Source organism: Solanum dulcamara, chromosome 6, assembly GCF_947179165.1.
Source record: "Solanum dulcamara chromosome 6, daSolDulc1.2, whole genome shotgun sequence".
NCBI lineage: Eukaryota > Viridiplantae > Streptophyta > Magnoliopsida > Solanales > Solanaceae > Solanum > Solanum dulcamara.
In genome coordinates this window covers 14064178-14092087 of record NC_077242.1, presented here as the reverse complement: position 1 = coordinate 14092087, position 27910 = coordinate 14064178, and the positions used below count along the sequence as shown (strand labels likewise).

Sequence of the window (27910 nt, the reverse complement as noted above, 5' to 3'; positions counted from 1 at the left end):
TTAAAAAGGCTAGAGTAGATGGTGGAGGGTTTAACCCTCAAAGGTCCGATCATGGTAACAATGGTAAAGGCCAAGGTGGGCAACGATTTGTGGGACAAGGTTCCACCAATACTCCTCCTATAAAGTTCAACAAGGACAAGAGTGGTAAACCAATGATTCCAAAAGAGAATGTTGCTACTCAAACTTTCCCCACTTGCAAGAAGTGTGGAAGGACTCACAAAGGGGAATGCTTAGCTGGCTCCAATGCATGCTTTAAGTGTGGCAAGCTGGGCCACCATGCTAAGGATTGTAGAGATAGTGGTGGTAGGACTCAAGGACAAATTGCTCATGATCAACAAGTCCAAGGAGGTGTCCAATGCACCAACCGCTTTTACGCCTTGCATGGGAGACAAGAGATTGAGGATGCACCCAATGTCATTACCGGTATGTTAAAGGTCTTTTATTTTGATGTGTATGCACTATTAGATCCGGGTGCAAATTTATCTTTTGTTACTCCATTCCTTGCTAATAGATTTGATGTTTTACCTAAAATGTTATTAGAGCCTTATTTGGTGTCTACCCCTATTGGTGAGTCAGTTATTGCTAGAAAGGTCTATAGGGGTTGCCTTGTGTCTATCTTGCATAAAGTTATTCCTTGTGATCTCATTGAGCTTGACATGATAGATTTCGATGTCATTCTTGGGATGGATTGGTTACATGCATCTTATGCTTCCATAGATTGTAGGAATCGTCGAGTCAAGTTCCAATTTCCAAATGAGCCTGTTATTGAATGGCAGGGTCGTAATTCGATGGTAAAGGGTCAGTTTATTTCTTATCTTAAGGCTCGCAAAATAATTTCTAAGGGATGTATTTACCACATTGTGAGGGTTAGGGATGTCAACTCTAAAAGTCCTTTTCTTGAGTCAGTTCCTATAGTCAATGAATTCCCCGATGTCTTTCCCGATGACCTTTCCGGTGTCCCTCCCGAAAGGGAAGTTGATTTTGGTATCGATCTCCTCTCCGATACCCAACCTATCTCTATTCCTCCATACCGTATGGCCCTAGCAGAATTGAAAGAGTTAAAGGAACAATTAAAGGACTTGTTGGAGAAGGGGTTCATAAGACCAAGTATTTCGCCATGGGGTGCTCCCATTCTATTTGTAAGAAAGAAGGATGGGTCACTTCAAATGTGCATAGACTACCGGTAATTAAATAAGATGACCATTAAGAATAAGTACCCACTCCCTAGAATAGATGACTTGTTTGATCAATTGCAAGGGGCAAGTCACTTCTCCAAGATTGACCTTCGGTCCGTCTATCACCAACTACGGGTAAGGGAGTGTGACATTCCCAAAACAGCCTTCCGAACAAGGTATGGTCACTATGAGTTTGTGGTGATGAGTTTTGGGTTGACGAATGCACCAGCGGTGTTTATGGACTTGATGAATAGGGTGTTCAAACCTTACCTTGATACCTTTGTAGTAGTCTTCATTGATGATATTTTAATTTACTCTCGCGGTGAGGAAGAACATAAAAATCACTTGAGAGTTGTGCTTCAAACATTGAGGGATAGACAATTATTTGCAAAATTTAGTAAGTGTGAATTTTGGTTAAAGGAGGTAGCATTTCTTGGTCACGTAGTGTCCGATGATGGAATCAAGGTTGATCCTAAAAAAATAGAGGCAGTCAAAAATTGGCCTAGACCATTATCTCCTTCAGATATTAGGAGCTTCTTAGGTCTAGCCGGGTACTATAGAAGGTTCGTCAAAGGCTTTTCTTCTATCTCATCTCCTATGACAAAATTGACCCAAAAGAAATCCAAATTCATATGGACAGATGAGTGTGAGAAGAGTTTCCAGACCTTAAAAGATCCACTTACCTCTGCTCCTATTTTGACTCTTCCAGAAGGATTAGAAGGGTTTGTAGTTTATTATGATGCTTCAAAGATTGGTTTAGGTTGTGTCTTAATGCAAAAAGGCAAGATAATAGCCTATGCTTCTAGGAAATTAAAGGTGCATGAGTGCAACTATCCTACCCATGACCTTGAATTGGCGGCCGTTGTTTTTGCTCTAAAGATTTGGAGGCATTACCTCTATGGGGTGCATGTGGATGTGTATACTGATCATAAGAGTCTTCAATATGTGTTCACCCAAAATGACCTTAATCTAAGGTAAATGAGGTGGCTAGAACTCCTTAAGGACTATGACATGAGTGTGCACTATCATCCGGGTAAAGCCAATGTGGTTGCTGATGCACTTAGTAGAGTGTCTATGGGGAGTGTGGCCCATGTGGATGAAAGGAAGAAGGCGTTGGTGAAAGATGTTCACCGATTGGCTAGATTAGGGGTGAAGTTGGGTAGTACTAATGATGGGGGTATGGTTGTTCAAAATAGGTCTGAATCCTCTTTGGTGGTGGATGTTAAATCCAAGCAAGATCTTGACCCAAAGTTTATCGAGTTAAAGAAGTTGGTAAAAGAAAAGAAGATAGAGGTCTTTTTCCAAGGGGGAGATGGGGTTCTATACTACCAAGGTCGGATATGTGTTCCAGATGTTGATGGCCTAAGGAGTTTGATCTTGATGGAGGCTCATAATTCTAGATACTCCATTCATCCTGGTTCAATGAAATTGTACCGAGACTTAAAGGAGTTTTATTGGTGGGGTGGCATAAAGAAGGACATAGCAAGGTTTGTGTCCGAATGTACAAATTGCCAACAAGTGAAGGCTGAACATCAAAGGCCAGGTGGCCTAGCCCAAGACATTGAAATCCCTACTTGGAAGTGGAAAGATGTGAATATGGATTTTGTAGTGGGTTTGCCTCATACCCGAAAGCGTCATGACTCGATTTGGGTAATTATTGATAGAATGACTAAGTCAGATCACTTCCTACCGATTAAAACTTCCTATAGTGCCGAAGACTATGCCAAGTTGTATATTCAGGAGTTGGTGAGGTTGCATGGTGTGCCGTTATCCATTATTTCGGATCGTGGTACCCAATTCACTTCTCACTTCTGGAGATCATTTCAAAAAGGCCTCGGTACTAAGGTAAAGTTGAGCACAGCATTCCATCCTCAAACGGATGGGCAAGCCGAAAGGACGATTCAAACACTAGAGGATATGTTAAGGGCTTCTGTGTTGGAGTTTAAAAGGAATTGGGATGATCATCTACCTCTCATCGAGTTTGCCTATAATAATAGTTACCACTCAAGTATTGAGATGGCGCCGTTTGAGGCTTTGTATGGGAGACGATGTAGATCACCAGTTGATTGGTTCGAAGTAGGCGAGATGACCTTGTTGGGCCCCGATTTGGTACTTGATGCTTTAGAGAAGGTGAAGATCATTAGAGAAAGGTTGCAAATGGCTCAAAGTCGTCAAAAGTCCTATTCTGACACTAGAAGAAGGGATCTTGAGTTTAATGTGGATGATTGGGTGTATCTGAAGGTTTCACCCATGAAAGGTGTGGTTCGATTTGGCAAGAAAGGGAAATTGAGCCCTAGATATGTAGGGCCTTATAGAATCGTGAGACGTGTTGGTATGGTTGCATATGAGTTGGAATTACCATTGGAAATGGCCATGGTCCATCCGGTGTTTCACGTGTCTATGTTGAAAAAATGTGTGGGTGATCCTAGTTCCATTCTACCTGTGGGAGTAGTGAATATTGAAGAAAACTTGACCTATGAAGAAGTTCCTGTAGAAATTTTGGACCGGCAAGTTAAGAGATTGAGGAACAAAGAAGTTGCATCTGTTAAAGTCCTTTGGAGGAATCAACAAATAGAAAGTGCAACATGGGAAGCGGAAGCGGATATGATTAAGAGATACCCTCATCTTTTCCCCTCTACCCAAACCTAAGGTATTAAGTTGCCCTTGCTCAATTACTTGAAATCTTTACATCTCAACTTTTCTTGTCATATGCTTGCAAAATTATGAAATATATTTTAAATGATATTTTAAATTACACTGTTGCATTAATGATAGGTTGTTTGTTAACACTCTACTCTACTCAAGCTAAGTCTTTTCTCATTCGAGGACGAATGTTCCCAAGGGGGAGATAATGTAACATCCCCCAAAAACGTTGTATACGATGTTTCAATTTTCGCCTAAATATGATATAACCTCTGTATTTTAGGCATAACTTTTCATACGAATATCCAAATTGAGTGATTCAAATTTCTGCGTAATCACAAGATCATTACCTACAACTTTTATGAAGACCATATTTTAATATTCGGAGGTTAAGTAGGTCAAATAAATTAATTTTTGTAAGGTAGGATGCTGTGATGGAAATGAGTGTTCATAGAAGAAAAATCATATCTCACTGTAGGTTTATCCAAATTGGTTGATTCTTGAACTATATGAAATTAGACTTCCATATCTACAATTCTCATGAAGACACCAAATCCTAATAAGGAATTTATCTTATTCAAACGCAGCTCCCAAAAAGAGTATTCTGTCAAAAATAACTCATTTCACCTACCATAGAAAGATCTAGATACATTTGACATCACTCATTACATAAATTGTCCTCCATTTAACATCATCCATGACATCAATATATTCCACTAAAGTTTTAGATTTTTTTTATAATTATTTTATTTATTTTTAAGTCCCTCTTTCCCACCTATAAATACCCACCTTATTTCCTCATTTTATTCATCAAGCTTTCTCAAGCAAATCTTCTCTCTATACACTTCTTTACACATTTTCAAATATAGTTTTAGTTCTTAGTAGTGAAGAAATACTATTCCGGTGATTCATATACTCCGGGTAGTATACAAAACGTTCCGGCGAGGAGAGAAGCTAGGAATCAAGAGTGTTCATTAAGTCTTTCGGTACCAATTAAAGCTTCGGTTTCCAAGTATGTAAGACTTCAATGAGAGTATTCCTTCCACTCTCATGTCTAAATTATTTTGATTATATGATAAATTATATTTATTTTTTTTAAGCTTTACTCTAAGTTATGTGGTATTTATCCATGAATTCTTCCATCCATATAGTCCAAAAACTCTTTCAATTAAGTCTCTTGATTTCAAGTAATATTTTTGTTATGGTAATTTTAATTTTTACTTAATAGTATGAATCATGGTTAAACTAATGATTATTGATCTATTTTGATACAACATAATTTTATATGTATGAATTGATGGATTGCAAGTAATTTATTTATTTATATTTTTAAAGGTTCTTGAAATTCATGGTGGGTTGTCTAAAACATGATTTTTAATTAATGAATTTCAAAGTATTTATGAATATTTATTTACATACATATTTGCAAGTTGAAGTGATTTGAATCCACCTAGTTTTACTATGTTTTTAATAAAGTTTGACTTGAAAGCTTTGACTCCAAATAAATATTTATGAAAGCAATATCTATGATCAAAAAGGGAGTCTTATGAAATGAAAGAATGATGAAATGATATGAATGATGGATTCTTTATGCAATAAGGACAATTCTTGCATATTTGAATCATCAAATGTTTTAATGAGCTATTCTACCGAATATGATGTTTGAATTCTCAAGTTATATGCTATGAATATTTTGAAGTATTAAACTATTCCGTGGGATTGACTTAGCACCGAATGAGGCATTGAGGTGGGATTCGGTAAGGGAATCCTAGTAGCAACCCCTTGTCTCATTAACTATGTGTCAACATAGGAGCCCTTGTAGGCTTAGGCTAATGGATCCATAAATAGCCTTTAAAGTTAAAGTTAAAGAATTGAATGAAGTTGACGGAGTTCTACCTAACAAGTAGTCTCCCCGGCCAACGTAGGGGGTTATGTTGGATTCCATGTAATAGCTCGCATGGTCTTAAATGTCGGTTATGGTTATTTTCCCACAAAATAAATGTTTTAAAAGATATCCATATGATTTATTATGCATGTATTACATTATGTTCCATATTACATAAATGTTATAATATTTCCTCAATGTTCATGCATCCTTACATACTTAGTACATTCAAAGTACTAACGCATACTCTTTTGCCTACATGATATCACCATGTAGGGATCGGTGCTCCTCCTCATTCTCCTCCACGTGGCTAGTTGATATTTCATTGAAGACTACTTTTGGTGAGTTCCCATGTTCCGGGAACAATACTCCTTTATCTTTCTAGCTTATGATATGTTAAGATATTTTATTATGGCATTTCTTTTATTATGATTGAGGGTGAGCTAGGAACTTGTCTTAGCCCCATTAAATCTAATAGTTAGAGGTATTGTTGGACATATGTAAGTTGAAGATTTATTATTATAATTTCCGCTTGTCTATTTATCATCATTACCTATGAAAGACTAAAAGAATGCTAAGAGGCTTGTTTGAGGTACTTTCGAGTTCCTCATTCGCCATGTCACGTCTAGGCCCTAGGCTTGGGTCGTGACAATGTTATAGAATTTATGCATATTTAATCTTGAATTTATGTGATTTAAGATAAGTGGTTCTTAGATGATTGATTGTGTTAGATTTATGACATATGAGAATTCGGATGATAATTGGGAACTTAGTGAACTTTCAAATCTGAACCTAATATGAAATGAATATTGACATAATTAATTATCTTAAGAACAATTATGTATATGAATTTAGGCTATAATTTGTACATAGTTGTCTCACGTTTGTTTATACTTGTTTAATCAGTATGTCAACTGCTGCAAAAAATATTGTTACTGAGCTTAACAAAGATGATAAGCTTAACAACGATAATTGTGAAATATGGAACATAAAAACCAATTATGTCATGAAAGAGCATGAAACTCTTGAAACTCTAAATGTGTCTATGACACTTCCTGAAAATGTTAATACACTCCAACATGTGAAAATCTCAACTAACCCTATAATTAATCAACATGGAGAAAAAAATATTTTTGCTCCAAAGATTTATAAGAATATGGTTGAACTTAAGTGCTATAATTGTAAGAACATGGGACAATTTGCTCGTGATTGTCCTGAACCTAAGATGATACATGACCTTATGAACAATTTACATAGTGATGTAAATGTTTCTTGTTCTGCTTTATTAACTGAGTCACTTTCTATGTGGATTGTAGGCTCGGGAATCATCGAACATATAGCAGCGGAAAGAGATGCTTTCGTAAATTACGGACGAATTCAACGTGGATCCAAATAGGTGTATGTAGGAAATAACTCCAGTGAGGAGGTTAAAGAGATTGGTACCTGCAAACTTGAAATGCGCGGTGGCCGAACTCTACTCCTACATGATGTGCTATTTGCCCCATCAATTCGTCATAATCTAGTCTCTGTTCAATTATTGATTAAGTTAGAATTTAATTTATTCTATCATGAACATGGTATGGATATGTATTTGGACAAGATAAAATATAAAACTGGTTATTTTTATGATCGGTTCTTTTTATTGGACGTTTGTCAAAGTCCCAAAAATAATGATAGTAGTTTTTCCTTATTTACGTCTTCTAATTATGAGAATGATGTAAATACATGACATGCTAGGCTTGTCCATATTGGTCAGCAAAGAATGAACCTCTTAGCTAACGAAGGTTTGCTTGGCACAATAGATAAAGTAGAATTATCTACCTGGAAATCTTGCCTAGTCTAAAAACTGCTAGAAAACCATTTGGAAAAGGCACAAGAGTTGATACTCCATTGCAATTAGTCCATTCTAACATCTGTGGTCGAATGAATGTCAAGACATGGTGTTATTTATTTCATCACTTTTATTGATGATTTTATTCGATTTGTTTATGTATGTTTGATTTCTCATAAATCTGAAACTCTAAGTTGCTTCATTAAGTTTATGAACTTAGTTGAGAATCAATTAGATAGAAAAATAAAAACTCTAAGAACTGATCAAGGAAGAGAGTATTTGTCTGATGAGTTCAAATGATTATGTGAAGAAAAGGAAATTCAAAGACAATTAACTACTCCTTATACTCTACAACAAAATAGTGTTGCGGAAGGCCGAAATAGAACCTTGTTAGAAATGGTTAGGTTGATGATGGCGCAAGAAAAATTGTCAATCACCTATTGGGGCGATGCTTTGCTCACTGCTGCATTTATACTTAATCGTGTCCATTCAAAATCAGTTGCAACTACGCCATATGATTTATGGACTAAATGAAAGTCCGATTTGAGCATTTTGAAGCCTTGGGATTGTGTTGGTTTTATTCATAATCCTTCTTCTCAACATGGAAAATTAGGTCCAAAGTAAAAAAAATGTATCTCTATAAGATATTCTGAACAATCTAAAGGTTATGTGTTTATAAGTGAACAAAATAGTGGCACTGTAACTTATATTGAGCCACATGATGTTACATTCATAGAGAATGAATTTTCCTAAGTAGGGCGAGATAGGTCAAGACTTATTTCTTTATGAAACTACAGACCAGATCGTTTTCGCTGCCGAAGTTCAAATGGATTTGAGTTGGAGTCATTTTAATGATAATGGATTAATTTCTATTTCCACAGATACACTGTCTGAATTAAATCCTATTGATATTGCTGGTTCGAGTGGGAGTAACTTACCAAATGATAAATCAATTTTTTAATCTCATCCTCGATAACAAGTCGTTCACAAATTCTCCGTCGTTGATGTGAGATCAAATGGGAAGCATTTATAGTTACTTTGGATGATGAAGAGCCAAGAAATATAAATGAGTCTCTTACATGCCCTGCTAAAGAAAAATGATTAAAAGCAATGGATGAGGAGATGGAGTCAATGAAATCTAACCAAGTGTAAAAATTGGTTGATCTACCTATAGGCTGAAAAGCAATTGAAAATAAATGGGTTCTCAAAATCAAGAGTAAGGTAGATGGTGTATTGAAAGATTCAAAGCTGACCTAGTAGCTAAGGGTACACACAACAGGAAGGAATTAATGATGAAGCTTTTTCACCTGTTGTATGTTTTACTTCAATAAAATTAATTTGTCTATAGTGGCTAAGCTGGATCTTGAATTGCATCAAATGAATGTTAAAACTGAATTTTCTCAATGAAGAACTAAAAGAAGAAATCTATATGGAACAACCTCTAGGTTCCATGAAAAAGGCGAAGAAAATAAAGTATGTCGACTTCAAAGGTCAATTTATGGCCTTAAACAATCTTCTAGACGATGGTACTTACGTTTTCATAATGCGATCATATTGTATGAATTTGTTATGATTCATGAAGACCATTGTGTGTACATCAAAATATTCAAAGATAAGATTGTGATCTTATCATTGTATGTAGACAGCATACTAATAGTTGCAAGTGACATTGATTTTATAAAAGAAACAAAAGAGTGGTTATCATCTACTTTTGAAATGAAAGATAAGGGTGAATCAGCATACATTCTTGGAGTTAAGATTTCAAGAGATCGTTCGAAGAGATTGTTATCTCTTTCAAAATAACCTTACATTAAGAAAGTTTTTGAACGCTTTAATATGCAAGACTACAAACCCTAAACACTTCAGTTTTTAAAAGTGAAGCTTTGAACCGAATGATGTACCCTCAGACTCCACATGAGAAGGAAAAAATGAGAAAAATTGCTTATGCCAATGCAGTCGGAAGTCTTATGTATACTATGATGTGTACAAGGTCGGATATTTGTTATGCTGTTGGTTTGGTTAGCAGATATCAATCCGACCCAAGACCACAACATTGGAAAGCAGTTAAAAGGATATTGAGGTATCTCAAAGGTACAGTCAGTTATTCCTTATGTTATCAAGGAAATGATTTGCAACTCAAAGGCTACACTGATGCTGATTAGGGAAGAGATTTAGATGAAAGAAAATCCACCTATAGATATGCATTCTTTCTTAACAATGACGCCATATCATGGAGTAACAAGAAGCGGTCATGAATAGCCTTGTCTACTATGAAAGCTGAATTCGTAGCACTTTCATCTTTTGTGCAAGAAGTCGTTTGGCTTAAGCATTTTTTTGGTTAATTTGGGTGTGTATAAAAATATTGTTGATTCTGTCACAATCAGTTGTGATAGTCAGGCTGCAATAGCCTACACAAAAGATCCAAAGTACCATGAAAAGATGAAACATATTGACATAAAGTATAATTTTGTAAGAGACATGATAGCACAGAAAGAAGTAAACGTGAAATACATATCTACACATCAGATGATAGAAGATTCCTTAACGAAAGCCATAGCATGTGATGCTTATGAGAGACATGTGAAGTCATTGGGTTCACGTAAATGCTAATGCATTTATATTTATATTTTCCAAACATGTTCACGTAAATTTACATTATTGAAGTTAATGTTGATTTATGCCTAATTTTCATTCTTGTTGGTTCATGTACATATATCATTTTTTATGTAGTGTACATAAATTATGAGGACAAAAAAAAGATATGTCAAATAGACAAAAAGATTAGCATATTCGCACAAACAATCACCTCTATTGTCTAAGTGACAAGTAGAGATGAGACAATTATAAATTAGTTATTATCAGTAGTGATGATAATAGAGAGCTGAAAGTTTATAATAAGAATGTCGTTTGTTAGATTATATTTAATCATATGTGATTAAAATGAGTTAGTCTGTTTCTAATGCCAGATGTGAGTTCTGAAGAATAAAATGATGAGTAGATTTGTGAACTCAAAGTTAGATATGAGTTGTCTGAACTATCATCTGCACAATATTTGTTAATGAAAGACATACGCTCCATGGAAAAAGAGTTAGTACTGTGATACATGTTTCATACCATGTATGTATATAGTGACCCATAAGGGCGATACAAGTTTAGTCTTTACTTTCTATCGTGTGAAGCCCTGAAAATTATAAGTAAATTTCACATTGTACCCCCATGACTTTAATCAATTTCTTGAGATTCAATTTGGTGATTGGTATCTTAGAATGTTGCCAAGAGATCATGCTTGATTTGATCTAGTGGGACATTTCTAGAAAAGCATATCACGTTGAGATTAAAAGATCCATGAGATGAGGAAGATCATTGGATATTATCACATCAATTGTGTTTATTGATGTCCTTTATGTTTGACTATGACTCAAAATTAAGAAAAAGATATGATGAGAAATATGAATGTGATAAATGATCTAGGGTACTGCATACTATAATCTATTCTAAGCTTCTTTGATTGAGATATTGTATATTCCTAGCAGATGTATAGCAACAAAGCTCTCAAAGTATGCACTAGTCACACGGTCTAGTCATAATGTATGAAAGTTACAGAATAGGAATGATAGTTGATCTACTATGTGTGAGTGAGAGATGAAGGAGAATCACACATGTGGGTCAACCCGGATCCATGAGAGATTAAAGATATATAATTATCTGTTATATATTTTAATAAATATAAAGAGAAAAGACATAACTATTTGAATAGTTGTGTCCCTTTATGATTATAAAAGGGTTCTCACAAGAGAAACCAACGCATCTTTTCATTCTCTCTGAAAACCAAAAAGAACAGACACATCTTCTGCTTCTCCTCCTTCCTTCTCAATTTTCTAAAAAGTTCCATTGAAGATTCTTTGAAGGTTTCTTCTTCGAAGAGTGTGGAACCAATCTTTAATAAGGTACGATTTTAGACTGTGTCTTTATATAGTGTAGTTCATCTTTGTATGGGATTACACTTTTTGACTAGTGAAACGAATTCAATGATCCTACAAACTAAGTGTTTGAATATATTCTTCACCTATATTCTTGTGCTCCAAACTTTTCATATCTCATTAAGTCTTTGACTTATAACATTTACTTACTATATTTTTCTCGAATTTGAAGCTTAGAACACTCAATCAACATCGGATTCGGCACAAGCATTCATTGTCGTAGCTTTAAAAGCTTCATACGACTTCCATTCACTTGCTAAATTATCTTTATCTCGATTTTACATATATTTATTGATATATTCAAATGTTAATTACAAAATTTCTAATGAGCTAAACTAAGACGTGTGTCCTTGACCTTATATACAAATTCATCTGTATTATTTTCTTGGTAAATAATTTAACGCACATGTGTTGATTTAACTCACTACTCTATTTTCTTATTAGCTTGAATATTATTTGTTTGATAGAAATCACACTTGGTAAATGAGAGCCAACGAAATGAGAACCAACACAACGAAAACCAGATGAACCACAATGTGGTAAATCAAATAACACAAGAATCAATAATCCATGGGGCTAATAAAACTACTATTTCCCCTTAATTAGGGTTGGCTCGTTCATAAGGTCACTAAAACAATGACTTGGGCCCCAAATTTTTTTCTAAAGCCTTATGGTCAAGCTGATCCTAATTAAGGCGAAAAGTTATTATATTTTCTATCCAAAAAATATATATATTCTATTAAAAAAATCTCATGTGCTATTAAATTTGAAAATAAATCTTTGGATAAAAAATATAATAACTTTTCACCTTATTTAATATGGAGATCGTGGTAATAATTGAGAAATGAAATCGTTTGTAGGTGATTGTAGTATTCTTTTCTGATTACGTAGCTACCTATTTTTTTTACCTCATTTATATACAAATGATTAACATGAACCCATTTAATTATTCATATATTTACCTTTTTCATATATTACCTCACTATTTTTATTCTTTTATTATTGAATATTCTAAAGTCTCTCAAACGGTCAAATCTTCTACCTTGTACAAAATCTATGGTTGTTTGTTTACTAAAAGATCAAATTTGCCTCTTGGTGTCTTCTTCAAATGTCAAGTACATCAACATTGTTTCAATATCATTATATCAACTTATCGAATTCAACACTATACTATTTTCGAAATCATTATATCAACTTCTTAACTTGTTTAGCCAGATTTTATTATTCTAACTTTAGATTATATTTTTTCATTGAAATTTTGCATTTTTTACATTTACTTCATAAGATCTGTATAAATCCTATCATCTTCAGAATTCATCTTTAGAATTACATTGAGTATTTTATTGTTATTCAATTAAAGAACATATAATTGAGCTTTATACGACATAAATCCAAATGAATTAGTAACATAAACGATTACACAAATCCCATAAGGTTAAGAGCTAGTTACATTATATCCCCACTTTTTTTCAAATTACTAAAATCTCTTAAATTTTGTGGAATTTGGATACATCCCAAAACTTGTTGATACATCACGTAAAGTGATATATCCGATTGAGTGATGTATCCGATGTTCTGATACACCGCGCAAAGTGATGTATCCAACATCCTGATACATCACAAAAAGTGATGTATCCGATCAATACATCGCGTAAAATGATGTATCCGTTGTGCCGATACATTACATAAATTAATTTATTTGATTCATATATCGCATAAAGTGATATATTCGATAATAGGAGAGAATAAATATTTTTGTAATTTTTTTCAAATGATAGAAAATTTTAAAGAATATAATAAAATAAATTGTGTATTTAAGTAAGTTTTGCAATTAATTAATCTCAAATGGCGGATGAAAATCAAAATACAGAGTGTGTTGCATGTGCCATTATGTAGAGACAGACAGTCCCCCGCAGGCAAGCTTTTATAGATTCTCATCATCTTCGTCCCATTTCCCAATTCAAATTCTACATTAATCCCTGCTTTCCAATTCCCAAAGCCGAATAAATCACTCTCCCCTCTCCAACTATGTCAGTGTACGTACAAGTTTAGAGGTAAATACAATAGTGATATACCTCAAAAGGTCCAAACCCCAAAAAGGAATCGACCCTTTTTCATTCTTTGGCTTTTCGCCTTTGCTTCTGTTGCTGCTTTGGGTTAGTCTTTTGTTCTCTCTTATTTTTGGCATCTGGTTTTTGCTTGTTTTAGATTTTATTGTACTGGGTTCCTCTGATTGTACCAAAATCAAGAAATTGGGTCTTTCTGGAATGCATAAAACCTGGGTTCCTAATGTAACTTCTTTTTGCGTGTAAACTCTGGCTTTTCCGATTCTTTAATTTTCTGTGATATGGGCTATAATGATGATGAGATAAACAGTTACAAATATGGTGTTTTGGTTAGAGCTACTACATTGTTATTCTGCTTCTTTTCACTGGTAGAAATATTTTTGTAACTAATTAGCACTCCTTTTTGTTCATCCTTGGTGATATTTTGCTTCATATGTTAAATCCTTCATCAACACCCTAATCCAGATATGCTTTTGCCATCACATTTGTTATTCTTTTACCTCCATTGGCCCACTAGTAAAGAAAAATGAACTTTTGTGCACATTATTTCCCTTACTTTTTCTGGTTTCCTTTTTGCAAATTGCTGTTTATTTTACTATTTTGCTGCCTTTCTTCTTCTTTTTTTTCCTATCAGATTACCTTTGTTTTGAGCAGGTCTAACGCAAACAACCTCTCCACCCTACAAAGGTAGGGGTAAGGTTTAGCATACGTCCTAACTCCTAACCTCCCAGACTTCACTAGGTCACTAGGGGAATTACACTGATATTGTTGTTGTTGTTGTATAGTGGTGAGTCTGTTCCACTGCATACAAAGTGATGGTTAAACACCTAATTTTGATTTAACTTGAAAAGAAAATGTTAAACTGTCCATAATCACGACTCGTGTATATTTCCAACCCTGGTTCGAGTAATTGGGTTGTGATTATCAGTATATAATGGTATATACAAATGTTTCACTGCTATCATTACATTATCAATGTTTGAGAAATGTGTAGAGTCTGCTGACAGATGGATAGAGATTCATATCCATCCAAATTCGTTTTATTCACTTTCTCCTTTGTTGGGATGCCTGGATTCTAGGTGGAATACCACCAAATGTCTATTGTCTTGAAGTTGTTGAATAGTCAAATAGCTGAAAAATAATGATGTATCAAATCCATTCCTTACTGATAGTAAATTAGTGCCGTGTTCTGTGTCAGATTAGCAATATGTAGTTCACAGGAGAACAATAATCCTTCTTCCAAAGGAAATACAAGAAGAAAAAACTATTAACAAGAAAAAGAAGAATGTCTAGATTAGTGGGAAGGGAAGTTGATTCAGTCTGGATGAGTGGAAAGGCAAAATTTTGGATTTGATTAGGATCAAACTTTTTTCAGCCTTGTATCAACCTGGATAAATCATGTGTGTTGTTCTACTGTTATAATAGTTATCAAAATCCCTGTCTTTAGCTTGTTAAATTTTCACGAGTTTTTGGTCTACACGAATCTTGCACTTGTCTATGATGACTCTGTGTATTTAAGTTCATTCTTCTGATGACTGACTTTATCTCTTGCGCATCTTAAAAGGGTGGTAAAATGCCTGAGAGAATTACAGCTGAGGATCTTCTGAACAACTTTGTGGAATCAATTGCTGATGGTCTATCGAAGCAGAAGTCTCTGTCGAAGCAGACTTCAGGGTCCTTCTTTGAACTGGAGAAATCAAGTTCAGTTAATGCTCAGCTCAACAGGCTATTTGGCCGTCAAAAGCCAGTACACCACATTTTAGGTGGAGGCAAATGTAGGCCACCTATATACCTTAGCTGTTTCCTTTGTCCTCACTATAAAGGGCAACCCGGTGCACTTAAGCTCCCGCTATGCGCAGGGTCCGGGGAAGGGCCCGACCACAAGAGTGTATTGTCCTTTGTCCTTACTATGGTTGTATATAATCCCTTATATACTTAATTGGTTTTTGCAGCTGCTGACGTCCTGTTATGGAGAAATAAGAAAATCTCAGCTGGTGTTTTAGCCAGTGCCACAGCCATCTGGGTGCTATTTGAGTGGCTGAACTACAATTTTCTTTCGCTTTTATGCTTTGCTCTTATCATTGGTATGATTGTTCAGTTTCTTTGGAAAAGTGCTTCTGGCGTGATGAACATGTAATACAACTTAACCTGCTTCCTGAGTGTCATTCTATTCTCCTGTCTTATTCTCATTCATTAATTGGTATGATATTCTTGAATCAAGTGAATGTACGATCTCTTTGGCAGCAGGTCTCCAGCTAAAGTCCCTCGCCTTGTTTTACCTGATGACCTTTTCATCAGCATTGCCAAGTCAATAGGAGTTGAATTAAACCATGCTTTGGGCTTCCTTCAAGATGTTGCCTGTGGGACTAACATCAAACAATTCTTAGTGGTAAATCATCATACTTTTATTTTTGGAATCTTTTTAAATAGTTAAGCTTATTTAAATAAAAGAAATTCCTCAGATTCAATTTCAAGAGTTCTAACTACAAACTACTATGCATTTGATTTGTATTATATGTATGACACTTCTTCAAGCCTGATTCTTTTCAAAATTTATTTTGCTTCCTCTGCATGAACTTCGCCAAATTTTATGCTAAGGTCATGGGCCTCTCACCTGTTTAGCAAGCTTTCTTTGATTCAGCATTTGCCAAGTATCTTCAACAATTTGATTGTTCTAGACTTTCTCTTCCTAAAACAACAACAATACATAAAGATCGTGTTATTTTCTACTTTTTTGCTCTCCTTATGCTTTTTGTTCCAGTCAGCTTTCTGTTCTGCTTGATATAGCGCTGAGGAAATTATAAATAGTAATAAATATCGAGAGTTGTACTTTACCCTTCATTTCACTAAGTGGACAAGCCACAAGCCCACAGCGTTTATGCTGTCAAAGATTCCAGAAAGAATGCAAGCAAATTTCCCTCTCCCTTCAATTCAGTTGCAGAAGCCAAACAGAGACTGCAGCCTTTATTTGTTCAACATGCTGTACACTTTACATTCTAAAGGTCTCAAGCAAACATCAATCTCTGTTGAAGTACATGTTCTCCCCAAACAATACAAAAAAAACAACTTTTAGTGGCAGTAAATATACACATTAACAAAGAGTGCTAAAGCTGCCATTGATCCAATGTTGCTATAGACTTTAGGGACATTTACAAAGAGTGCTAATTGCCGCTAAAAAAACATATTTAGCTCAATTAAGCTATTGTTGTTAATTAATTGCCGCTAAAGATCATTTTTGATGTGGTGAGATTTTAGAAAAATGTATAATAGAAACAATACAAATATAAGCGGGTATTTTTACTCAACTAGCTATACAGAAATTGCTTGAGTTGGTTGATCCGCATTAAACTTATGCCTCGCAGCTGTTGATGTAAGATGCATACGTGTGCAATGTTCTCCCAAGATTTTAGAAAAATGTATAATAGAAACAATACAAATATAAGCAGATATTTTTACTCAACTTGCTATACAGAAATTACTTGAGTTGGTGGATCGGCATTAAACTTATGCCTCCCGGCCCCTTTTCCGTAAAGGAAAGAGGACTCCTTTGCTTTTCTGTTTTTGTTACATTTGTTTTCTCCTTGTTACAGAATCATTACAGCTGTGCAATATTGTATATATGGTAGTCTAGCTGATTTGTAGGGATTTGATTATCTAGTTACCATAGTTAGTTAGTACTCTTCATGTATTTATATCACTGTAATCATTGAGTAATAAACAAGTTTTTTTCTCCATACCTTATCAATAACACTCCTCAGTTATCTTTTCTCATGTAGTATTTGATACTCTGTAACTAAATGTTGAAACTCTTAATTATGTATGTAGTGTAAGAAGCTGCATCACTTCACTGAATTTTTGCAAACAATTTTATTCTTTATTAAATGTTACGAGGACAATCTGTATTGCTCTGAAGTGCTATCTCTAAATGGTTGGTATATTAGTGGATAGCATACTTAACTGAAGAAGATGCTGTTTTTTTGTCCATATGGAGTCTCCTTTCGGGGATGCTTTGACCTTTAAGCACTTGACTAAAGAAACAAAATATACCTGGTTCTTGAAATTATGAATTCATCAAATCATCTGATCCCGAGTCTTCCTGATGACTACTTAATTAATTTCATGGGATTTGTTTAGGTTGTGGTGGGCTTGTGGGTTGCTGCTATTATTGGAAGCTGGTGCAATTTTTTTACTGTTCTGTACATTGGTAAGTGATCTTGCCATACTCTGCGTTGCTGGTGCAACTATTGATTATACATTTGTTCCGAGTTCTTTTCAAGGTTTTATATTAGGGCTATCCATATTTTCTCCAGAAGTCACGTCAAGCTCCTGAAAGGTTTTAATTTTGAATATGCTTGCAATGTTGATTGTTTTAGGCTTTGTTGCTGCGCATATGCTTCCAGTGCTGTATGAAAGGTATGATGATCAAGTTGATGGCTTTGTATATAATACCCTCGAAAAGTTTCGAGGCCATTACCAAAAGCTGGATCGTGGTTTCCTTAGCAGATTCCCCACGGGCAAATTCAGGCTAAAGAAGTTTGAATAGGTTAGTCAGCATAAAAACGAACGTGTATGCAGAAAGTATGAAAATGCATTTCCTGCATAGGAAGCAAAATGCTGCTTTTGAGCTTAGAATTAGTCAAGTTTTAATGGCTGGATTAATTCAAAAGAAAAGACAATGTATCGAACTTTATATGGCATCGGATAAACTTTATATGTTCGAATACTGTTGGTGGATATGACATTTTGAAAATAAGTTGCTTCTTATTCTGCTTTTCTTACTATCTTTCTGTCTGTGGTTGTAGTAGTTAGAAGCATACTTGTATGTTGCTTAAACTCTCTAAAAGTATTGCCACACAATTGTCAGATCCTTCAAAAATGAGTTACTTTTTGAAGATTTGACATGCACCCGACGGAGTTTTTGAAGAGTTCATTGGCGTACTTGCATTGTAAATTGGTATCCAGCAAGAATTTTCTTAAGGCAAACAACTTAAATTTGTTAAGAGTAGAAACTTCATTTCTTTTAGCATAATCTTTCAAATTATCAAATCTTCTTCATGCTTGTAACCTTTATTCGCCAGAAAGCTAGTCTGCATTCTGATTGACTTCCGACTTAATTTGTACTTTCGAAGGTCATATTGCTATATGAAAAATTAATTAATTTTTTCTCTGAATGCAATAAGAAAATTTGAAGGTTAACACTTAATGATACTTATTATCTAAACGTGTAAATCTTCGTTTTTAAAATTTGAAAAAAGTACACCAAAATTCCCATAAAAAATAGGTCCTTTTGACTTTCGTATTCTGAACTCCTCCACATAAAATGGGTGTTGGATAACTAGCTCTCATTTGTGTTTTCATAACAACTCTTATAAGAGGTGCAAGCAATATTTTGCGCCAAAAATAAAATTGCCAGCCAAAAACCTTCGTCCCTTAACACTTTATTTTTTCTCACAACACATAGGGGGAAAACCTTAAGTCTTAACAAATTTTTACATCTAACAAATCACAAATGTATGCATGACATTTGTTTAAATATATATAATTATTAGGCCAGGCACATATACGTTCCTTTAAACTTGTCTGAAAATTCTATTTAGAAACAATAAACTGACTTGTCACAAGGTATAGGTCGCACAACATTAGGCGCTCGAGTGTTGGCTTACAATAAAGCATTTATTTAAATCCTAATTTATTTTACACGATTTTAATTGTTCTCTTCTTCATTATTTTGGTTTTCTTTGTCCAAGTTGAAAAGAGGTGGATGCAATTTGATGAATTGCAGCATAAATGGCTGCATAGCTGGTTCTTAGGAAGAATTGATCAAAGATGAAGAATGGACACCATGGAAGTGGAAGATGAAGAAAGGAGGAAAGAATAGTTATTGAATTTCTTTTGTTACAGATTCAAATCTACTCTAGCTTATTTATACAACATCATACATCACACGTGAATCACAATTCACTAACTAACTCTACTAACTGCTCAATTCTAGCTGTCATTATTCCTAACTAACTAACAATACAATGAACTGACTTATCACTTAATTGCTCGTAACAGAATTTGATCCTCCAATACTCCCTGTTGACACCCAATTTTGACCCTCCACAACATAAATAAATAATCGAGTTTCTTCATTTTAAACAATTTTAAAATAATTAGCTTGCAAAATCCTAAAAATATTTTTTAAGTTACTCCTAAGTAATTTCTGGCATTTTTATAATTTTTGAACGCTATAAATAATTATTATTTATACAATTATTACTTTTTATCATTATTCAAAAATCATCTCAAAAGATTATTTTTTTTACTAAATACTTGTTAATTAGTTTGGCTTAATTAATAGTTTTATATTTTAAGTGAATTAGTTTAAAATTAAATGTTATTTTACTTTGTCATAATTAAGAAGCTCATAAATTAATTGATATTAATTCAGTTTATTTAATTTTTAATCGAATTCACTAATTAATTTTATTTTGACTAAATCCTTAGCTTATTTTGATTATAATTAAAACCATACGATCATTCCTTGATTGTAATTCTAACCTTTTAATTTATTTTCCTCCTAATTCTCATCCCAATCATTTTATTTTTAACTCACTACAACAACATAATATACAATATATTACACCTACACTACTCCTAACTCCAACTCATTTCCCAACCCAAGACAAACAATACATGCAGCAAACCAAATTCCCATTCCTATCCAATTCCTGCACATTTTCATTCCTCACATTATTCTCTCCACTAATCGACTCCACATCATACAACAATACATATAACCCAATTCCCTTACCCACTCAATGTTTCATGCAACCTATTTTACTACAATCTTACAGCACCACATCAATTCCTACATCAAACCACCGACCCTACCTCATTTCCCATTTGCCAACAATACTTTACACTTCAATATATCACCAACACATATATAATTTTCTGCACATTTACATCTACTTATACATAAAATATTCCTCTTCACCAACACACAATTCCACCAATATAATATACACACTACCTACAATAAACAATATAATACACTCTTACAATCAATTCCCAATTTCATTTCATACAAATACACATCATCAGCAACATGCATACTAACTTACATTTTCCTATACGTGACAATTCCTTTAAATTTTCAACCCAAATTTCATTACCAACTTCAATAAATTATAACACCTATGTAATGTTATATATACACATCTACAACTTCTTCAGAAAACTCCCACCATCACCCCTATACACGTCTAATTTCCTAAATATCAAATTTCTGGCAACTCTTCCACACACATACATATATATTATACTATAATTAGCAGACTATATATCTAACACTAACATAACTCCACCGCCCATTCCTCGACGTCTTCCTTTTCCGTTTATTCCCTATTATTCATCCGTCCATTTTTTAGTTTTTCTTTTATTACCCATACTTACTACAATATAATATTCTATCCGGCTACAAATTTTTGAATTTCAACATCTCAAGAAGCCTCAATTTTTTCCTATAAATACTACTCTACATTCTTAGTTTAAGACAAGCTTTAATACTCACAAAAAATCTTTAAACTCTGAGTCAAATATTTCTTATAAAGAATTTTTAAATTTTCTCTGTATTGCACTTGACTCTACTTGAAAAACGAAGGTAGATTCGGGGCCGATAATTTCTCAGTTCACTGCACCACAATAGGTAACTATACTTCATTTTTGTTATTTTTTTTAGATTGTAGAATGTATTTATATTTTGGTATATCATGAAAAAGCCAATCTTGCTTTGCAGTATTTTCGTGGTTGGTGAGATGTCATGAAAGACTCATGTTTGTTTGTTCTCGATATCATTTGAGATTTAGGAAGTTATTGTGTAAAATAACGATCTTTGTGAAATTATGTGATGATTTTCCTGTCATTTGAACGTAGAGGCCATGATTTGTGGGAATATGCATTTTGTTAGAATTCTCATTTTTTTTCTTACGCATGAATCTGTACATTTTTTTAGAACTAATATAAAATTCTTCCTTCTTTCAAGAAACGCGTCTTTACATATGTTTTAATCAACTAGTTGATCCTAAAACGAATAAAAGTATTTATACGTGTTCTAAATATCTATATTTTGTTGTGTTTGAAGCTTGTTTTAATGTTAACTTGTAACATTCTTAAGAAGTTTTATTCTAAACTTCCATTTTATATCCTACCTATTATAAAATCTAAGATAATAGATGAAGGGTCTACTTTGTTAAAAGGATTAGATGAAACTATAGATCAAAATTTGAGAAAGTTAAGAATATGTTAGAATGTTATTTTTGCTCCTATGCGGAAACCATGTCTCCTGGACTTCAATGGAAAATGGATTGTTCTCAATACATGCATATTATGTGGTATCTAGTGACTCTATTCTCATTAATAAAAATAGTGATATTAAAGAGGTGTGAAAGATGTATTTGTCTGCTTATAGATGAGAAATGGAAACACTATTGCAGGATGTTTCGTAGGTGATTTCAAGATTAGTTTGTTTCAAATATTATACTTGGTAGCATATTTACTTTTCTTGTGTTTGAAGACTACATGAAATTCTCTGAAAGTCTTTTCTTTTCTGCACAAATATTAAAAGATGATCTCTTAATATATATATATATATATCATTCTCATCCATTATTGAGAATTACCTCTTCTTTTATAATGACATGTCTCTATCGTTATGGATAGATCAATGGGGAAGGATTTTGGGCCAGAAAAATTTGGGTAGTAACTTCGAAAAATTTTAGCCTAGGCCAGATTTGGACTAATTCTGAATCAGGTGAGATCTAGGGTGATCATGTAAATGGTGGGGGATCGAATCACTAATTTCATTGGGTAAGCTCATAGCCAGGACGATGCGGAGCATTTATGACTTCGCAGAATCACATTCGGGCGAGTAAAACTCCCAGAATTAGATTTGACGTGAAAGATATCTTTTAATAAGTATTTGGAAGGGGTGTGTTGTGAAATGGGGGCTTAGAGAATAAAATCCGAACTCACTGTTTTTGCATATCCCGCCAGAACGGGATGGGTCCTATCAGGGTGGGACAATCACGACTTAGGTCGAGAAAATCCCAAAAATGGTCCATTTTTGTAAAGATAGTTCCTAGAACAATAGGAGGTGACCTAGGGAGATTTTCATCAATTTTCCATGAATTTCCAAGCTTAAGATAAGGATTTTACTCCCTAAACTCTTCCTTCGATTCCTAATGCTTATAAAGTAGGATGAGTGGTCATTGTAGGAGGGTTTTGGCCTGTGGGTAAGGATAGGAAATAGACCTAGGGTGGGATTAGAATCATGAGTTTGGCCTAAGATGAGAATTGTGTTATTTTTCATGATAGTTTGGCCATTTTGTTGATCCTTTATACGTATTTACTGTTTTTAGACCAAGAGCAAGCGGAACAAACTCGAAAAGGGAAATGTCTTGCACTTTAAGGTTGTTGAACCTCGAATTCGAGGTAGGTGATGGTTTTGTTCTCGTATGTGTTTTATGTACTTGTTAAATTGCTTCATGATATGCATATGTGTATATGAATAGGGAAACATGCTAGATTATATGTAAAATGATCACTTACTGGCCTTTTTTGTGATGAACCTATTCTTGGTGATATAATATTGAATATTGAATATAATTGTGGTTGTTTTTGTGTACTGGGATCGGATGTCACATTCGGACACATAGGTTGGATCGGGTGTCATGTTCTAATACATACTTGGATCGGGTGTCACGTTCCAACACAAATCTTGGATCGGATGTCATGTTCCGACACAAGTTATGTGTTTGCAGGTCCTTTGAGCGGAGCCTTATGTGTAGTTGCATGATATTCAGGTTATGAACTATGATCTTACTGAGTATTATTGAGGTGACATGAGTTAGCTATTCTGCATATATGTGTTTATCGTGTTGAGTTTACTTATCCATGATCCACTTACTGGCTAACCGCGTGATCGTATCAATACACTGTTGATTTTGTATACTGATACTACACTTACTCTGTCTTTTATTGAGTATAGGGCATGTTCATCCTATTATGGAAAGACCTCGCCTAGAGGAGTAGTTGTGTTCAAGTTCAAGGGTGAGCTGTTCTTTCAGGCTGCCGTGTACTCTATCGTTATTTCTAGTTCTTTTTCTTTCTTAGGACTTAGGTGTTTAGACAATGATTTATTCGTTACTGGTTTCTATTTGGAATTGCACTCCCATTCTAGACTTGTTTAGTTTTAGAGTTTTGGTACGATGACTTTCAGTTCCTAGGATGTTTCAGTAGTTTTAGTTTCTTGTTTAGATTGTTTTCTGAGTTTATGGGGACTTAGTATTATTTCTTAATTTTTTCTTGCTTCCATAAATCTTTAACTGTAGTATCTCACAAGTGTGATAGCTTGGGCTGTAAAAATGGTTCTCCCACTGAAGGGTTAGTGTGGGTGTCAGTCACGGCAGGTCAGGGTCGTGACACCTTTCTAATTCTTATCTTTTCTTCTCTTTGCATATGTATTCAGCACAAATTAATTTGGAGTCCTAAGTCTAGACTCTCCCATATGGAGTCCCAAAATGAGACTCGATGCTACTTCTCATCCAAGCAAGGACTTATCACTTTATATTCTTAAGTCACACCCGATAGCGAGAAAAGCAAGCGACATGCTTGGGGGTGCCTATGGCATTCCTTTTCCTTTCCTTCCTTATTTTGCTTAACTTCTTTATGATCTTTGATTTATTGGTTTGTTTGGATTTATTTCATGAATTTGGGACACTGTTTGGACCCATTAGTATTTTAGAGCTAGTAGTAAAATGTTAGTTAATCATAGAACACCTTGTTTAGTTAAATTCTTGATTTAGTACCCGAAAAGTATGATTTTTTCAAATATTTCCTTTAACCTCGAAAAAAAGAGATTTCTTAATGACTTAGTATTTACTATTATACTTAAATAAACATGTTTTAAATAAGTCAAATTTATTTTTATCGTAGAAGCACTTGATCAGAGATTGGTGCTCTATCTTATTTAAGTATTAGTACGTCAAATACTTTAGTTATAATATGCAAACAAATCACATTTTTTAGTACATGTTTTGGCTTTCAAAAAAAATGATTGATTTAATTTTAGCTCAACACTAAGAGAAGATGGTTGAACTTGCAACTTTTTTAAAAAAATCTCAAGCTTATGACAAATAATAAAAAAAAGATTTTGCATTTAGTTGTCCAAACTGCTGCTTTCACTAATTTTAATTGTAGATATTTTTATATATACTATCTATCTACTTATTTGAATTTTGAAGCCTAAAATATTTTGTTATATGGTAGTTCTCTCAAAACACTTATAATATGTCTTTTGTAAGTCAAATTTACACTTACGTCATATTTTAATTAAGTCTTATATTTTAATCAACCTTAATTTGGCCGGTAATCATTTTTAACGAATCTTAAAGTATGTTTAACTCCTTCTTTTAGGATAACTACAACCCTTACCTAGAATAATATATGTTAAGCAGACCATTATTTGTAGTTAATTTTAGCATTACATTAGTTAAATATTTAGGTGTTCTAATTTACCTTCAAAAAATAATAATTAGGTAGCGACTCCTTAAGTTAAATAATTTAGGAATCACCAATATGTCGTACACCTCTTGATATCGAGTTAAAATGGAGTATAATACTCTCCCTCAAGCTAGAGTTTGTGTATACATCTAAAACTCCTAGCTTGTTCACTAGGTGATGATGTTGAGTAGTTCTCAGGCCTTTGGTAAGCAAATATGCTAGTTGTTCCCTTGTGTTAACTTACTCACACTGAATTAAACCATCCTTGATTTTCTCCCTCACAAAGTGACAATCTATCTCAATATGCTTGGTAATTTCATGGAAGATAGGATTAGCATTGATCTAAATTGTTGTCTTGCTATCACAGTGCAACTTCACAAGCCTATCAACTGATACATTTAGCTCCTTTAAGACTCCTACCAGCCAAACAACTTCTGATAAAGTTGCTGCCATACTTTTATATTCTACTTCATCTGAACTTCTACTTACTATGTGCTATTTCTTGGATTTCCAGAATATTAGTGATCCACCCATCTTAACTACATAGTCTATCACTGATCTTTTAGTATTGGGGCATGATGCCAACTCGGAGTCACAATATGCTTCTAAACTTGTGCTACCAGTACTGCTTACCAATATTCCCAAACTTGGACACCCTTTTATATATCTTACAAGTCTCAATGTTGCCTCCCAATGTGAGATCTTTGGTCTTTGCATGAATTGTGACAACACCTGAACTGCAAAGCTAATGTCAAGTCTAGTTGTTGTAAGATACAACAGTCTTCCAATGAGTCTTTGGTATGAAGTCACATCTTTGAACAAGGGATCATATGTCTTCCCTGTACACTCATCATAGTCAACTGAAGTTAATTTGATAATTGCCTCTAAAGGTATAATTGTAGGCTTTGCTCCACTAAGACCGGACTCTGAAATGAGTTCAAGGGCATATTTTCTCTGGTTAAGAATTATCCCTTTCTTGGATCTTAAAACTTCAATGCCAAGAAAGTATTTTTGATCACCAAGATCCTTCATGTTGAAGCTATTGTGTAAAGCCGACTTCACTTCTTTGATCATCTTGTCACTGTTACCAGTGATGAGTAAATCATATAGTGATTTAAGAAATTTGCACACCTTATACTCCCCCTGCCTCTGAAAGCCTTGAGGCAAGTCCATGTAAACTTCTTTTGATAAATCACCTTGGAGAAAAGCATTGTGAACATCCATTTGGCATAAAGGCCAGTTGGAAGAAGCTGCTATGTTGATGACAATTCTCACAATGACCATCTTTGCCATTAGAGAGAAAGTTTCATGATAGTCAAACCCTTCTTGTTGATTGTATCCTTTTGCAACAAGTCTTTCCGTGTACCTCTCCACTTCACTATTATCTTTATGCTTTATCTTATACACCCACTTAGAACTAATAGCCTGCTTACCAGGAGGAAGATCAACTATAATCCATGTGTGGTTTTACTCCAAAGCATTTACCTCAGCCTGCATAGCATCAATCCACTCTTGACATTTTAAAGCTTCCTTAAAGCTTGAAGGCTCTACATCAGTTGAGAAAGCTGCTACATAGGACTGATAAGAGGTGTTCATGTTAGAATAAGAAATATAATTTTCAATGGTATAAGAACATGTTGTATTAGCCTTTCTTTGCACTACATAGTCTTTGTGCCATGATGATGGACTGGAGGCTCTACCAAGCCTTCTAATCTCCTGCTGAGGGGACATAACATCACCTATTTCAGGTGCAACAATAGAATCACCCTGAGTCTCAGCAGTAGGAGGCTCCACATAGTCATTGGCAAGAGTTCCCTCTAGTACTGGTGAAGTTGACTGATCATTAGTGGCTTCACTAGATACAAATAGTTGTGGATGTTCAGCAACACCTGTTGGATTTTGCTCAGGCCTGAAGCAGTATGAAACAGGAGTGGTTTCTGGAGTAGGCAGCAAATCCAAAGAAAGATTGGGTTCCTTGAAAGAAAACACATGTTCCATGAAAGTGACATCTCTGCTGACCAAGAAGATATTACTTTCTAAATCCATAAGTCTATAACCTTTTGAGTTTTTGAAAACCCCATAATGACAATCTTTTTAGTTATAGGGGCAAATTTATCTAGTCTAGGTAATACTGAGGCAAAGCAAAAACAACCAAATACTCTTAGGTTGCCTATCTTTGGCTTTTTTCCACACAACAACTCATATGGTGACTTACCAAGTAATACTGCACTTAGAATTTGTTGATAAGATAAGTGGTTATTTTAACTCAATGACCCCAGAATCTGATAGGGACTCTGCTTTGGAACCTCAATGCCCTTGCATTATTCAATATATGCTTATGTTTTCTCTCCACCACCCCATTTTGCTGGGATGCATAAGTACGTGAACTTTGGTGAACAATACCAAGGGAAGAAAGTAAATTGCTGCATTTTTGGTTAAAAAATTCAATATCATTATCAAATCTTAGAGTTTGAACCTTAACACCAAACTGAGTATTAACCATTGTCAAGAAATCTTTCAAAATGAGATGCACTTCACTTTTACATTGAATCAAACATGTCCAACTAAATATGCTAAAATCATTAACTACTGTGACAAAGTAAAACTTCTTATCATAAGTAGGTATCTTATATGGACCCCAAACATCAACATGTCTAAGATGGAAAGCATAAGTGGATCTACTATGACTATCAGGAAAAACTATTATACTTTGCTTAGCTATAAGACAAGTTTGACAGTCATAGTGAGTACTAGTGTGTACAAGTTCCTTGAGTGTTGAGATG

The 27910-nt window shown here is 34.4% G+C and overlaps 1 protein-coding gene across 2 annotated transcripts; it reads left to right on the top strand.

The window, feature by feature from the left end:
- The first annotated feature begins 13372 nt into the window (after window positions 1-13372).
- Window positions 13373-18344, top strand: LOC129893283 (reticulon-like protein B8). Of its 2 annotated transcripts, none has more exons than XM_055968793.1 (6): window positions 13373-13670; window positions 15145-15355; window positions 15533-15713; window positions 15825-15969; window positions 17715-17784; window positions 17954-18344. In XM_055968793.1, exons 2-6 carry the CDS (start codon window positions 15154-15156, stop codon window positions 18121-18123), a joined length of 768 nt encoding a protein of 255 aa, XP_055824768.1. In that variant the 5' UTR covers window positions 13373-13670; window positions 15145-15153; the 3' UTR covers window positions 18124-18344. The 2 variants fall into 2 exon arrangements, with proteins under 2 accessions (XP_055824768.1, XP_055824767.1); XM_055968792.1 differs by lacking the exon at window positions 13373-13670 and adding an exon at window positions 13721-13805 and having other exon boundaries at window positions 15828-15969.
- The last annotated feature ends 9566 nt before the right edge of the window (window positions 18345-27910 follow it).